General features: G+C 38.2%; 1 protein-coding gene across 1 annotated transcript in view; it reads left to right on the top strand.

Moving 5' to 3' along the window:
• The window catches only part of LOC117169685 (latrophilin Cirl-like), a 236,542-nt gene that overhangs the window by 62,886 nt on the left and 160,693 nt on the right, over positions 1–12,963 (top strand). The window contains exon 2 of the mRNA XM_033356169.1: positions 7,496–7,618. Within this exon, the coding sequence (XP_033212060.1) occupies positions 7,522–7,618 (97 nt within the window). The 5' untranslated portion in view covers positions 7,496–7,521. The remainder of the gene's footprint in view (positions 1–7,495; positions 7,619–12,963) is intronic.

The following is a 12,963-nucleotide window of genomic DNA, read 5'->3' on the forward strand; positions in this document are numbered from 1 at the left end:
CGTTTAAAATTACTATAGGTCCATAGTAGTTCATGTAGATTTACTTTAAGTTCCTCGAATCGGGATCAAAATTAAACTTAAAATTTTCTTATTTTATAGACTTTAATTGCAAATCTGTTTGCGGTTTTATATCAGCTTTTTGCGGTTTAATACCAGCTTTTTGCAGATAAAGGGCCTAATTTTTGTATTTTCTAGTTTTCAAAGCCTTGATTTCTGGGGTCGCTGTTTACGAATCTGAAGTCAGAATTTCGAAATTTTTAATTCAAAATGGTGGATTCAAGATAGCGATTTCAAAATTTTGAAAAAAAATATAGGAGCTTGAAAATCTCTACTTGGCGGTTTGTGGGGTCGCTGATTGCGAATCTGAAGTCAGAATTTCGAAATTTTGGAGCCGCCATCTTGAATTTGAATATTTCGAAATTTTTATTTCAGATTCGTAATCAGCGACCCCAAAAACCACCGAGTATAGATTTTCAAGCCCGCATATATCTTTTAAACATTTTGAAACCGCCATCTTAAATCCACCATATTGATTTTGAATATTTACCAATTCTGAATTCAGATTCGTAATCAGCGACCCCACAAACCCCCGAGCAGGGTTTTTTAGTTTATTAATTAAATGGCAAAAATCTGAAGTTAAGTTGGTGGGATTCCACGTTCACACCGTGCAACTAAGGGTTAAGGTATTACAGCTCAATTGGGAGTTTCAGAAATTTCTAACACATTTAATTTTAAATTAGTTCCATTTTAACTGAGTCAAATTTTGAAGTCTTGTTTTTAAAAATTCCATTTTTGAGGCTTGTCATTTTATTTTGAATTTTCATTTTGATGTCTTCAAATTTTAAATTGCTCAATTTTGTTACAAACAAAAATAAAATTTGTACGTTCATTTCAACATCACTTATTTATTTTCAGACAAAGACGAAATTCAGTACTAATTGGAGTTTGACAAGTAATCACATAACAATTCCGTTCATTTTAGCGTTCAGAAATGTTAAATTACATCAATTTTCAACAGTTTAATTTAAATTATCCGAGTTCTGCTTGTATACTCGCTATCTTTAGGGCCTAAAATATATAATTGCTCATTTAAAAATAGAACTTTCTAATTTTGATTTTTAAGCTGAACGTTTTATTTTGTGTGCGTACTCTAATCAGTTATGCTTGAAGGCCTTGAGTGTTAGATTTTTTGAAATTCTTAATGTTTTCTTATTTAAAAATGAATATTCAAAATGTCAAATAGAATCGACATATTTTATTGCGTTTAAATAGAGAGGGAGTGAAGAAAAATTGTAATCAAGAGAATATTTTCCTTTTTTAGTTTGGGATGTAGGGGAGTCATGTCAGTCGAAACTGACATGAGTTGATGTGGCGGTGGCTAGTCGAATAAGTCCATGAAAACGTGGAGAAATACTTTAGGGAGTACGATTTGCTCGTGTAAATATTTGGCTCCTGGTCTCTTTCCCCCGTCACTACTTTTGCAGTTTTTCCGCTCGCGACGTTCTGGAAGGGTCGGAGTGCTTCACAGTTTACACGAGGTGCATCAATGCGAACCTCTTGCATTTTACCCCGATTAAATACGTACTCCCTTCGTGCCGAGTAACTAAGTAGGTACGTAGGTAGGTAATTACGCAGAGTGGTTGGGCCTTGGTTACTTTGCGTTTTCCGATTCCCTCTTTGGCTTCCTTTGTACGAAAAAAGTAGCGTCTTCCACTACTCAGATTCCTGCCTGCCTAAATGCATTGTCAACAAGAAACGATGGCCATTTCCCCCCATTTCAATGTTTAATCTATCTTTTGATCTTTTCCTTTTTTCTTCTTATTATTAGGAATTTTCTCTAATCGTATATTATTTTTTATATTTATTCATCCCAGCACTGAAAGCATCGTTTCTTTTTGCTTTAATATTTACCCTTCCATCCACGTAAAATCTACTCAACGCAATAATAATAATAATAATAATAATACTTCTCGTCATTCAATTTTAATGATAATTTACGACGAACGGCTGACACTTATTGCATCGCTTACCATCTGCCCTTTGTATTTGTGATTAAGAACTGGGCGCCAAAGAGAAATCTATTTTTACCTTTGATTTATGCCTGCCTCGTGTGTGATGAATTGAAAAGCATAAAAATATCGAACGTGGACTTCTGCAGCCAAAAGAGGTGGTTTTTCGATGACTTCATTTGATGTCAGGCGTAGTCGCTATTACATTGGATTAACGAGGGTCTTAACACTGTCTGGGGAAAATCTGAGAGAAAAGCACGGTGGATTTTACTAATCCTCTTCGATGGTTGAACAATTTGCAAATTATTTGTAGGACAGGATTCGGCGCATTGGCTCTTGTACCCTATCTTATCGGAGATCTGGCGCTTTCCCCCAAAGTGTTCCCTTTTCATTAAGGCGGAGTACAAAGTGTTTTGCTATCTGGGGTGCAGGGGTTACCCTACCTCGCGACGACGAAGGGTTCGTTTGCACTCGTGCATAAACATCCAGGAAAATTCGAGTTAGTAACTGCGGATTTTAAGATTACGTGGATTTCAGAATGTTCAAAATAAATCGAAGGAAATCGTATTTTTATGAACAATCTAATATAAAAAAAGAAATACAAAATTATAGTTGCTTAATATTTATTTTTTGTTCATAACTTCGTTGCAAAATGTAGCTAGTTTTAATTTTCATCTAAATGGATTCAAGGCCAATCTCTTTGTGTTAAGAGTTGCATAAAACGTTTTGAGAGTTATTCGGAAAAGAGAGAAATTAGTAGTTTAAAAATGGACTAACAATTTTAGATGAATTAGTTTCTTTAAAGTTGGCCTTATTGTTTAGAAAATTGTATTTATAACCTAGGGAAGGTCAAATATGCAACATTAAAAGTGTACCACTTTCTGTAAAAAAAAGGCAAAGTGTGTATGTATTTTTTACATAGGTGGTTGCGAAAGTGTATCCCTGGAGGCGAACTCTTTCACTCGAACACGAAAACGAATTCGAGCTCGTCAATTTGCATGATATTCACTTGACGATTGGATTTTATAATAGGAATTCTGGTTGATTCATTTGGAGAAAGTTTCGAGTTTTGTACATAAAGCTGCACACTATTAATATTGATATTAAAACGATTACCCCGCTAATTATTCATATCACCGGTATTTTTTAGGGCAAATAAAAAAAATTATCAGATAATAAATAACTATTCCCTTACTTACTTACTTACGTATACTTACTTGGTCCTTCTTTTTAAAATTGTCTTTCTTTATTCTGAGAGAAGGAGTAGGAAATTTCTTGGAAGCCATTAATAGATTTTTTCCGGCAAAAGGTCTCAGATTTTTGCTTAAGGAACCAAGAGAAGTAGGATTAAAAGAAGCTGCTTATTTTGATCCGATAAGAGCACACTTTATGCAAACAAGTATGGAAGATTACGACCTTCGTGGCCATGCTATATCATCCTCGTAAGTTGCACTTTTGCGAAGTACGAGAAGCATTAACTTATACTTTTCTTAGCGCCAGAGCAAATGCCACGGCTTTTCTTTTTAACCGCAAGAGACTTTTTATACTTTTGATACTTCTTTCTCAGCGGAACGTATACTTTCCAGCTCCATAACGCGAATTTTACCGCCCTCGACGAAAGTTTTTCCTCTAAAAATGCAGGGCAAAGTCGACTTTCTAAATTAAATTTTTTGAATTAAAATAAATTTTACCACATTTTCTTTTCCGAGAAAGGACAATTTACCACTGAAAAAAACACCCAGGTAAATCAGGATTTTGGTAGTATCTTTGCCATGAAGAATAAATAAATACTTCGAAAAATCACTCACATTCTCTGGTCGTTAACAATGTTTTTATGATCTTTGTTGGTCATGAACTTTATGGATTTTTGCTGTATATCTTTACCTAAAAGAACCACTCAGTCTTATATGTTCATAAAGCCCCTATAAAAATCGAGGATTGGATGAAAGGTATTGAATCAAAACTGTTTTTGAAAAGGGAAAAGTTCATTATTTCAATGATAGAGGGTATCAGCTTTATCGAAGGGGCATCTGTCAATTATATATTGATAAACGTGCGAAACTCAAACAACGAAAAAGCTTAAGCTTTTTAATTCTGTTTTGAATTCAAAGAATAATATTGTGAGAGCCAATTTAAAAGAACGTATTTACTTCTAGTATAATAAAAGAGCAGCAGATGTATTCTTTTCAATCTAGATATGTTATGTGTTTAGGGGAATTGCGATTACTCATTTCGAACGTTAATTTTCAGGAATTTAAGTGATGAAATAAAAGCAGAATGTAAAAGAAGAGTCAAGACGGTAAAATAAAATAATCATTTGAAAGTTAATTGAATCCGTGACGTATTTTCAGAAAATGCAATCATTTCCAATCACATGCGCTGCTGTGTTCAATCTGAGTACTTTAATACTAAAAGTTATATACTCGTTTTTTTAGAATTCGAGCTATAACTTGCTCGAAAAGAAAATTGGGTTACTATCAATTTAAGGAAATTAAAGCTTGTAGAAAATTGGAAGTAGTTGAGGGCGTTGCCAGCGTAAGAAGCACGTTCTCCACCTTGCCGCATGCCGATCTTCGATATTCGAGTAATTTGGCCGTACGTATAGACCTATATAGTATAGATGCTTGGGGTAGTACCCGCTTCCTCTCGAAAATGTCTAGCGGCATTTCTCAAATTCCGTTGCTTCATGCCACCCCCAAGACGCACGTTCTCTTCCAGCTTCGCTTTACCATTCTCCAACTTACACTCTTTAGAGAAGCTTCTTGTGGTAGTTCCTTTACCGCAAAATAATGCCGATACTGCCATTTGGAAATTCGCACTCAATATTTCTGAAAAGAGAAAAGTATGAACGAAGTATAGATCTTAAGTAAAGTGTGGTTGGAAATCGTGTATACCTTACTTTGTGGATGGAAATTTGCTTAGGGTTGATTTCGTAACCGGAATTCATTCCAGCGTATTATACTTATTATTTTTTTGTTAATTGAACACATTCTGTGGCTTCTAGTCTGCATTTTTGTAACCGGAAACGAGTGACACAGATCTTCCTTCAAGTTGCAACGAAAACCCGTGTCGTATTACCGACAAGAAGCAGCGGAAATTCTCGAATGCATCTCTGTCACGCGAAACCTAATTACAAGGCGGCCTTCATGACAGGGCGTACTCAGCCTGCGCCTGATTCTAAAGAAAGCTTTTTTATTATAGTACTTTGACACAGTCAGATTTTTAATTGAAGACCACATTACACGAAATAAGATCCTTTCAAAAGCGAAAATATTTTAACGTATACGTTGAAGTTATGAACATCTATGTTAAATATTAATAAATGTGGTTAAGTTTTTCATTTTACCGCCAACAGATTATGGGCCCAGGCAGTTTTATGTAAAATGTAATTATAAGATAACGGTAAATATAAAAGGGAACAAGAACGGAAATATTCTCTGGCTTCTCGGTAAAGATTCAATATCGGGAACATATAAGGAACAAAGGAAGGAGTAAGAAGAGCGTAAAGATGCGAAAAACTGTAGAGCTGCATTTCGAGGCGCTCCATTATCCGTAATTTCTCGTTTCCGTTTGAAAAAGTGGTGGTTCCCAGATCCGAGTTCGGACTCTATAACTTCTAAGGACTAGAGAGATAGCAATCGCGTATTATCGAACCGAGCTTATCGCAGTCATCAGACCAAGGACCCGCGGTACGACGATTCCGGGATCGCAAGTTCGGTGAAGGGATAATGGCAACGGACATAGAATTCACACGAATCGTACATGCGGATACAAAGTTTGTTGCGATAAAATCGGTGGATTAATTATGCGTAATGCGTTAAGCGCACTGGCAAGTTTTGTACAGACGTACAGACGCAAACGTGTAACATTCAATTATCGCTGTATCCGAGAGTTTACAGATGTTTCCGCGATAATCACGTTAGTCCAGATTACGCGTGTATACCTTTTGCCGCCGCCATGGAATTCCAATGCTAACGAGAGAATGAACGAGAGGCTGCAACTATGGATGACTAATTAGATTTCGCAGACTCGAGTAAAACAGTCTCGATTGCTACGAATGTTGCTTTACTGCGCAAACATCGAAATTTTCGCTAAATCCGAATGAAAATGTTAATTATGGGAAACATGTGGTTTGGAATTCTCGCCAGAGTTCCCAATCGTACCGACGATTGGAGCGTTCCTAAATCAAGAATCAATTCGGTAAATGTTTCTCTGATTTTACATATATTTTCTGTCAAGTATATTTTGGTATTACTGGACAGATTCATAAAGGTGGAGAATTTAGTATTTGGAATTGGCCAAGTATTTGACCAGTAAATTGATCAGAGGAAGCAATTACTTTTTCACTATTGGCTTTTCGCGAAGCGATGCAGGACGAAAGGGTGAGAACAAATAAATTGACAATGGCAGTGAACTCGTTGAATATACAGTAAATCAATTCCTCCAGTTTTCGATTTAATTTAAATTCATTCTGATATTAAATTTATTTCAATTTATATATCCAAATCTAATAAAACTATTCGGATATTGAAATTTTATACTTAAACCGGATTTTCCGTAAAATCAATGTATTTTCGCTTTACATACAGGCTGCACTCAATGCAAACCGGATTTTGGCTCCGGTCGCCCATGTAATGTGGATTCACAGTGGATTTAAGTATCGTAACAACGCAGCCAATGGGAGAGTGACTAGAATGTTTTCATTCCGAGATCCATTGTGTGAACGCGGTAAACGTTGAAACGCTGATGCGGAACTGTTTTTATTTTTGGGCTTCGTTAACCCACATTCATGTTCATTCTCGACCAGTCAGGTACTTCTACCCTTTGTGACTACCTCTTTTCTCTAAACTCTCATTGCAACTCCCTCATAGACGTGTTTATTTTGTTCGACTCGCGGATTTAGCCGATTTATCGTGTTTACTGACAATGGAATATATTTTCCTTCCTAGTCCCGCGCGCCACGATTTTCGAGGAAATTCTGCAATTTTTGTGGGCGCTTGTTCTCTGACGTATCCGACGTTGTTTCCGCATTAAAAAAAAAAGACAGTGCGGTATAATTAACTTCATTTCACGTTACGAGGAAAACGGATAAATGTTTCAAAAATGGGAGTTGCTTTAGGCTCTTGTTTTTTGTTCATCTCTACACGAAAAAACTGAATGTGTCGTTTCGACATGCGGATGTTCGGAGAGGAAATTTGAAAAAATACCAAACAAGGCGGGTTCAGAATGAAGTTCATATTTACAAAGTGCAAAGGAAAAAAAGTTTTTTTGTTGTGTCCTCGAAATGAGTGATATATTGTTAAGAGAGACTTTAACAATGTTTTGAGAGGGAAATTTTCTCTTTTCAGCGAATGCTCTTTTAAAATTTGGAATCAAGTTCACAAACCTGTTTGCATTTTTTTAACTTTTGTTGTAACCTAATCTAATTAAATTAACGTAAATAAGACAACATTTTTTTTACTAATCATTATTTCTTATGTTTGCAGGCGTAGTTGGAGCTCGGAGCCTTGTCATGGAGTGCCGAAAGGGTCGACGGAAAGGCATTCTGAGTGGTTTGCTTTTCGCATGGCTGTTGACCAGCGGTTGCACCGTCGCCGCACGAAGCATGGGTAAGTCCTACTTATGATACTATATATTACACCGCAGTTCATAAATTATGACACATTCGAAGCGATTCGAACTAATCAAAACCTCAAGTGACGTGCGATGACTATCACTTCTCCGCGATTAAAGGCAATTTTGCCCAGGTTTTTAAAGCCGAGTGATAAATCTTTCAACGGGTACTCATCGTTTCGCACTAGGGGTGAACAGGAGGGTAACCTTAACAGTGAGGATGAGTCCAGAGGGAATAGGGCCATTTGTACCGGTTTGTACTCTCACCGCCTTAATGCGACCAAACCGCAGCAGCTTTCGCGAGGGATCTACTTGCTGTGTGGAAACATTTATTGGAAAGCAAACAGTGTATTTAATAACGAGGATGAAAGTAGCCGAGTATGTATACAGCAGGGGCAATGTTGGTGAATGCTTTTCGAGCTTTCGAGCCCCTCGCACTCTCGGGTCGACGACTCCCACAACGTGGTGCAACCCCTGAGTGCCGGGGTACCAACGGAGACTGCGGTAACGTAGAGAGCTATAGTACACGGGGGCAAGAGCATTAACGACTGGTGCGAGGGTCTCGAGCGTTCGTTGAGTTCACGAGGGTTCGCGAGGATGGAGTAGAGTAGACTGCAGAGGAGCAAGGTAGAGAGAAAGGATAAAGGTAGCTGGCGGAAAGGAGCGAGAGAGTCTCTCTATTCCTTGACGATTATTGCACACTTCGCTGCGTTCAATCCACACAGGCATCACCAACCTCTTACTACTTCCCCTTTTCATCTTTTCTCCTTCTTCCCCTTTCTTCTCCTTTCCTTATTTTTCTTTCCATTTTTACTCATTTCTTCCTTCCTTTGCGAATGAATCCCCTCGCCAATCGGAACTGTAAAATCCAAACGACAGATAAATCAAAATCGCCCGCTTTGTGCGCTTTACTTCACAGGCTCAGCCGGCTTTTGTGCATCCTGCATCGCTTCTCAGCCATAGGGTGCTAAAGTCTCTTAGCGATTGGCATGTCGACGCTGTTTGTACACAGAAACTTTACCTGTCAACACTTCATGCGCGTGCCGCGTCCCCACTCCCTAATACCAATTAGACTTAAGGTCTTACGTAGATTATTCGATTCAGCGATTAGTTGTTTTCCTTTGCCAGGATAAACACCTATAATCTTTCAGACAAATGTTATCAATACTAACTACAAAAAAAAATAAGGAGTTCATGAATTTCACGCCAGTTTAAGTATCGCAGTGACGAAATAGACTGTTTTAAATTGTGCCCTTTGCCGTTAGAAACCAGCAATTAGAGTTTCTTGTCGATCGGTTTTTCAGATCGAGATGCTGTGTCCGAAGGCGCTTGCGGATACGATCGAGCAATCCTAATGGGCGATAAAGTAAACTTTGCTTGCTCTTGTGCTTGGTCTTGTGCTTGTTCTTATGGTTGGTTGCCTTTCTCTCTCTTGTTGCAGCGTGTCGTTCAATCACATTTCTTGGTTGATCCCTTCGTTAGGCTCGTTTCTCGTAACCACTGAAGTCTAATCCTAATGGACCAGACCACGTCTGATATCAACAAGCACATAACCCGGTTGACTTTAGCAAGCAACTAGCGACTGATTTGACTGACCCAACGACCTGACCCAACCACGACCTTACGCCAGAGGCTTACGACGAAGATTTGTGGCACATCGGTGACACCCGCTTGACTTAATTTACTGCACGTTACCTCGCCTTCGTCGTGTCCCTCTCACGGTTAGTGATTACACCTTCAAATCCCCCTATTCGACTTATGAACTACCCTTTATCCATCCTCGCGCTATACACAATCCGGCCATAAATTGACGTTCATTTGACCAAACAATGTCATGACGAATGATGCATTTGCTAAATATTTGATGATGATAATGACTTTTATATTGATATATTATATTCCAAAAAAGGAAATTTAGTAGAGTTTTGTACTCTATACTTTGTCAGAGAAGAGATATTACTTTGTTTTTGGCTACATATTCAAGAGAATTTACACATCGATCGGCGGGACAAAGCCTTTTAAATCAGCCTGTACTCGATTGGAATTCGAAGTACCAGTGAAAGAAGGGCCTGGCGAATTTTCGAGCGTGCATTAACGAAAACAATGGAGCGATCCCGAATTGCAGGAGATTGTTTTAGTCGCGTACTTGTCCTGGTAGGTTTTAATAAAGCTATTTCTTGCCCGACGTTTCTCGCTCTTTCGCTCTTTCTCGAGCGTTTTTTAGGGGCACCATTACTTTGATCTCTCGTTTCCTCCTTCGCATTTCGCCTATCGTCCCCGGATGCAGTTAACACCGTCCAAAAGTAGAGCCTCACGTCATCTATTTAATAGTTAATGCTTGTCCTGCACCGTTCTTTTCGACTTTCTAGGAAACGTTTCCGCAGAAATAAAATGCGAATGTAAGAGTAAAGTAGAGATAAATGCGGAAACGAGCTGTACGGGAAGAATTGGTGGGCCGGGGAAAGAGCGAACGTTATATTTGCGCGTCTCTGGATATTCGATGGTTTTAAGGGAAGGAAGCACGGCTTATTCTACCGTTATTTTTCAGTCGGTGGTGAAAAATTGAAGCCACTCCGAAATCGGAAATCGATTACGTTGAAGATCCGAATGCCGAGGTATGAGGTCGATAAAGGAGGATAGAAAAAGTGCCAGGGTGCGGCATCGCAAAATGAAAGACTTTTAAGTTAAAAGACTTGTTGAAAGACTTCAAGTTTAAAGACTAGGCAATGTTCTATGTTCAAGTCTTACATCTCTACCTTCGTTCAAATCAAATCCTACAAGAAAAACCGTTACATTCAGGCAATGGAGTATTTCTATAAAGAGAAAAAGTCTCATATTTTTGGACAAAAATGCGTCAAGACGAATGTTTCCAAATTTTTTGACATAAACCATTTACTTGGTCAATATATAGAAAAGCCTCAAAATAAGCAAAAAGAATTCTTGTTTTATTTAAATGGTTTTTAGTCGTAATTTCACGTATATTTCTCGAATTTCGACAAAAACAGTAACAGAACATGTGAAAACATTTTAAATGTAAAAGAAAATTACTTGGAGGTATCTGGGTAACATTTCCGGCATGGTGGCTTTGCGAACTTAAAGCCTATAAAGTGAAAGACGGAAAAGTTTATTTCTATAAAGGATGTAGGGTCTCCCCAGCTCAAACGAAATCGAAGGGTTTGGAAATCGGAAGTAGAATTCACTACTTGAAGGTGATTTCTCGTCGTAGGAAAAGGATAGTCCCAATCTCTTATTTTCCAGGCGACCAATCCATTCGACACGAATTGGAAAACGCGAGGGGAAAGAAACCGACAAGAAGAGACGGCGGAATGCAGAATGCGAAGTGGGATTTCCGCGCCTCAAGGCACGTAGCTAAAGCGGTGTACTTTTAAGCGCAAGGAAAATGAAGATTTCGATGTTCCATCGTTTTTTTGTTGTTGTTGTCGTCAATTTAATTCAGTTGGTACGTCTGATTCAGAAACACGGTAAAAGAGTTGCGAAAGACAATCACTCGCTAAACTTAGGTAAGGTATTTCAGTGAACTGGTGCTAAATTCAGTGAATTGGGGACATCAGAGAGAGGTTACCTACTCACACGTGGGAATTAGATTAGCTACGTTGTAGCGGCTACAAAGAAGAAAAGGGAAAAAGGTTGAACCGCGAACAAGCTCCTCACCCAGGGGTGGCTAGAGGTTTAGACGAAGGTAGAAGGCGGGAAGAAAGGGAAGCAAAAACGGTTGTGCTTCAGAATACTAAAAAGCACGTTTTTTTTTTGCATTTTTCTTCTGGAGCTTTGTAAATAGAAGGAAAGATCGTGAATTGAAATTGTAGAGAATGTAAAGTACATTCGTCAATTTTAAGATGAAATGTAATAATATATTACTATCATGAAATGAAATTACGAATTACTGCGATGATAATAAAAAATTGGAATCATAAGTCTGATATTATGATTCCGGGATTCAACTTACTAGGGGTCTTCAGTCAATTTCCTATACTATAGCTTTGAATCGTAATTTTTGTAGCAAAACTTTCCATTTCTACTGCCCATGAATTTACCGTGGTAATAAAAAGAATATCCTTATTCATAGCGACGCAAATATCGGATTTTAATCCAGGCAGGATGAATCGGACCCGCCCAATGCTTCCCGTAGAAAAGTTCCCTATGATTGCAGAGATACGAAACTTTATATAACGGAGAATACTTATACAGAAAATGTTCTACTTTATACGTTGTATAAACTTACATATGGGAAAATGCGTATATTAAAATGAGTTTATTAAAGTATATGTTAGGAAAAAACTGTTTAAGGGGCATGATAGTGAACGTGCTAATGGGCGTCCCCAGACTTTTTTGTGTGTAAATTCAAAAAAAATTTATTTCGCTAAATTTGATGTGTATTTGTATTTTGAGGTTATGTGTTTTACAATTCTCTCCCATAATTATTCGTGAGTGCTACCGACAGCATCGGCACGACAGAAATCTACATGATTGTAATGAGAGCTGAGAAACGATCCTAACCTCAAAATAGTGCACATGCATACAATTTTTATTGAGCACAATAATTTTTTTGTTATTATCCATAAAAAAGTGTCAGGGACGCCCGCTATAATATTGTTTACCATCTCCAAATTCAGTTTTTTTTTTTAAATTTTCATTTTTTTTTTTTTGAAAAAAGCCGAGGTTATTCACCTAAAGTGTTATTTGAAAAAATTTGATGAGAATGCCATTAAAATCGGATATTTATTAGGGAAGGTAGAACAGCAAATGGCAAAATATCATCTAGCCATAAAATTTGGTGTCTTATTTTATGTCCTCGTCCTTTTTCCGGAGAGTTCGGAAAGAAATACGTGAGTAGAGTTTTCCTGAAAAAGTGGCTTTTAGTCGAATACATGGGGGACTCGTCTTTACGAAAGCGTTTCAGTTGAGAAGATAGTGGCTCTTCTCTGGCCGAGTTCCGAGTGCCAGCTAGCAAAATCATTTTTTATTTCCGCTATGGCGGCCAGTATATCATCTGCGACACTCTGGTTTCGATCGTGCTGCGTCCACCAGTTAACATTCATAACGAACGGCCAAGAGAGCAGGCAGTCGAGGCTGGCAGCCCATTTCGCCGAGGGATCCTCAGACCGGCCCGGGTCTCCGGGGTCGTCTTCCATCTTGAGGTCCCTCGTCGTATTTCTATCTCGATTCGTTCCCGATCGCAATAACTTTCGCCTTCTCTATTCAACCGTTCAAATCAGTTTGAAAACATTGACCCTGTGTACTCATTCAACCTTTACAAACAGAAGGATCAAAGTTGCGAAAACGCGTTTCAGAAAACTTTTCTTCGATGAGACAACTTTCC

The sequence above is a fragment of the Belonocnema kinseyi genome, chromosome 3 (genome assembly GCF_010883055.1).
Source record: "Belonocnema kinseyi isolate 2016_QV_RU_SX_M_011 chromosome 3, B_treatae_v1, whole genome shotgun sequence".
NCBI lineage: Eukaryota > Metazoa > Arthropoda > Insecta > Hymenoptera > Cynipidae > Belonocnema > Belonocnema kinseyi.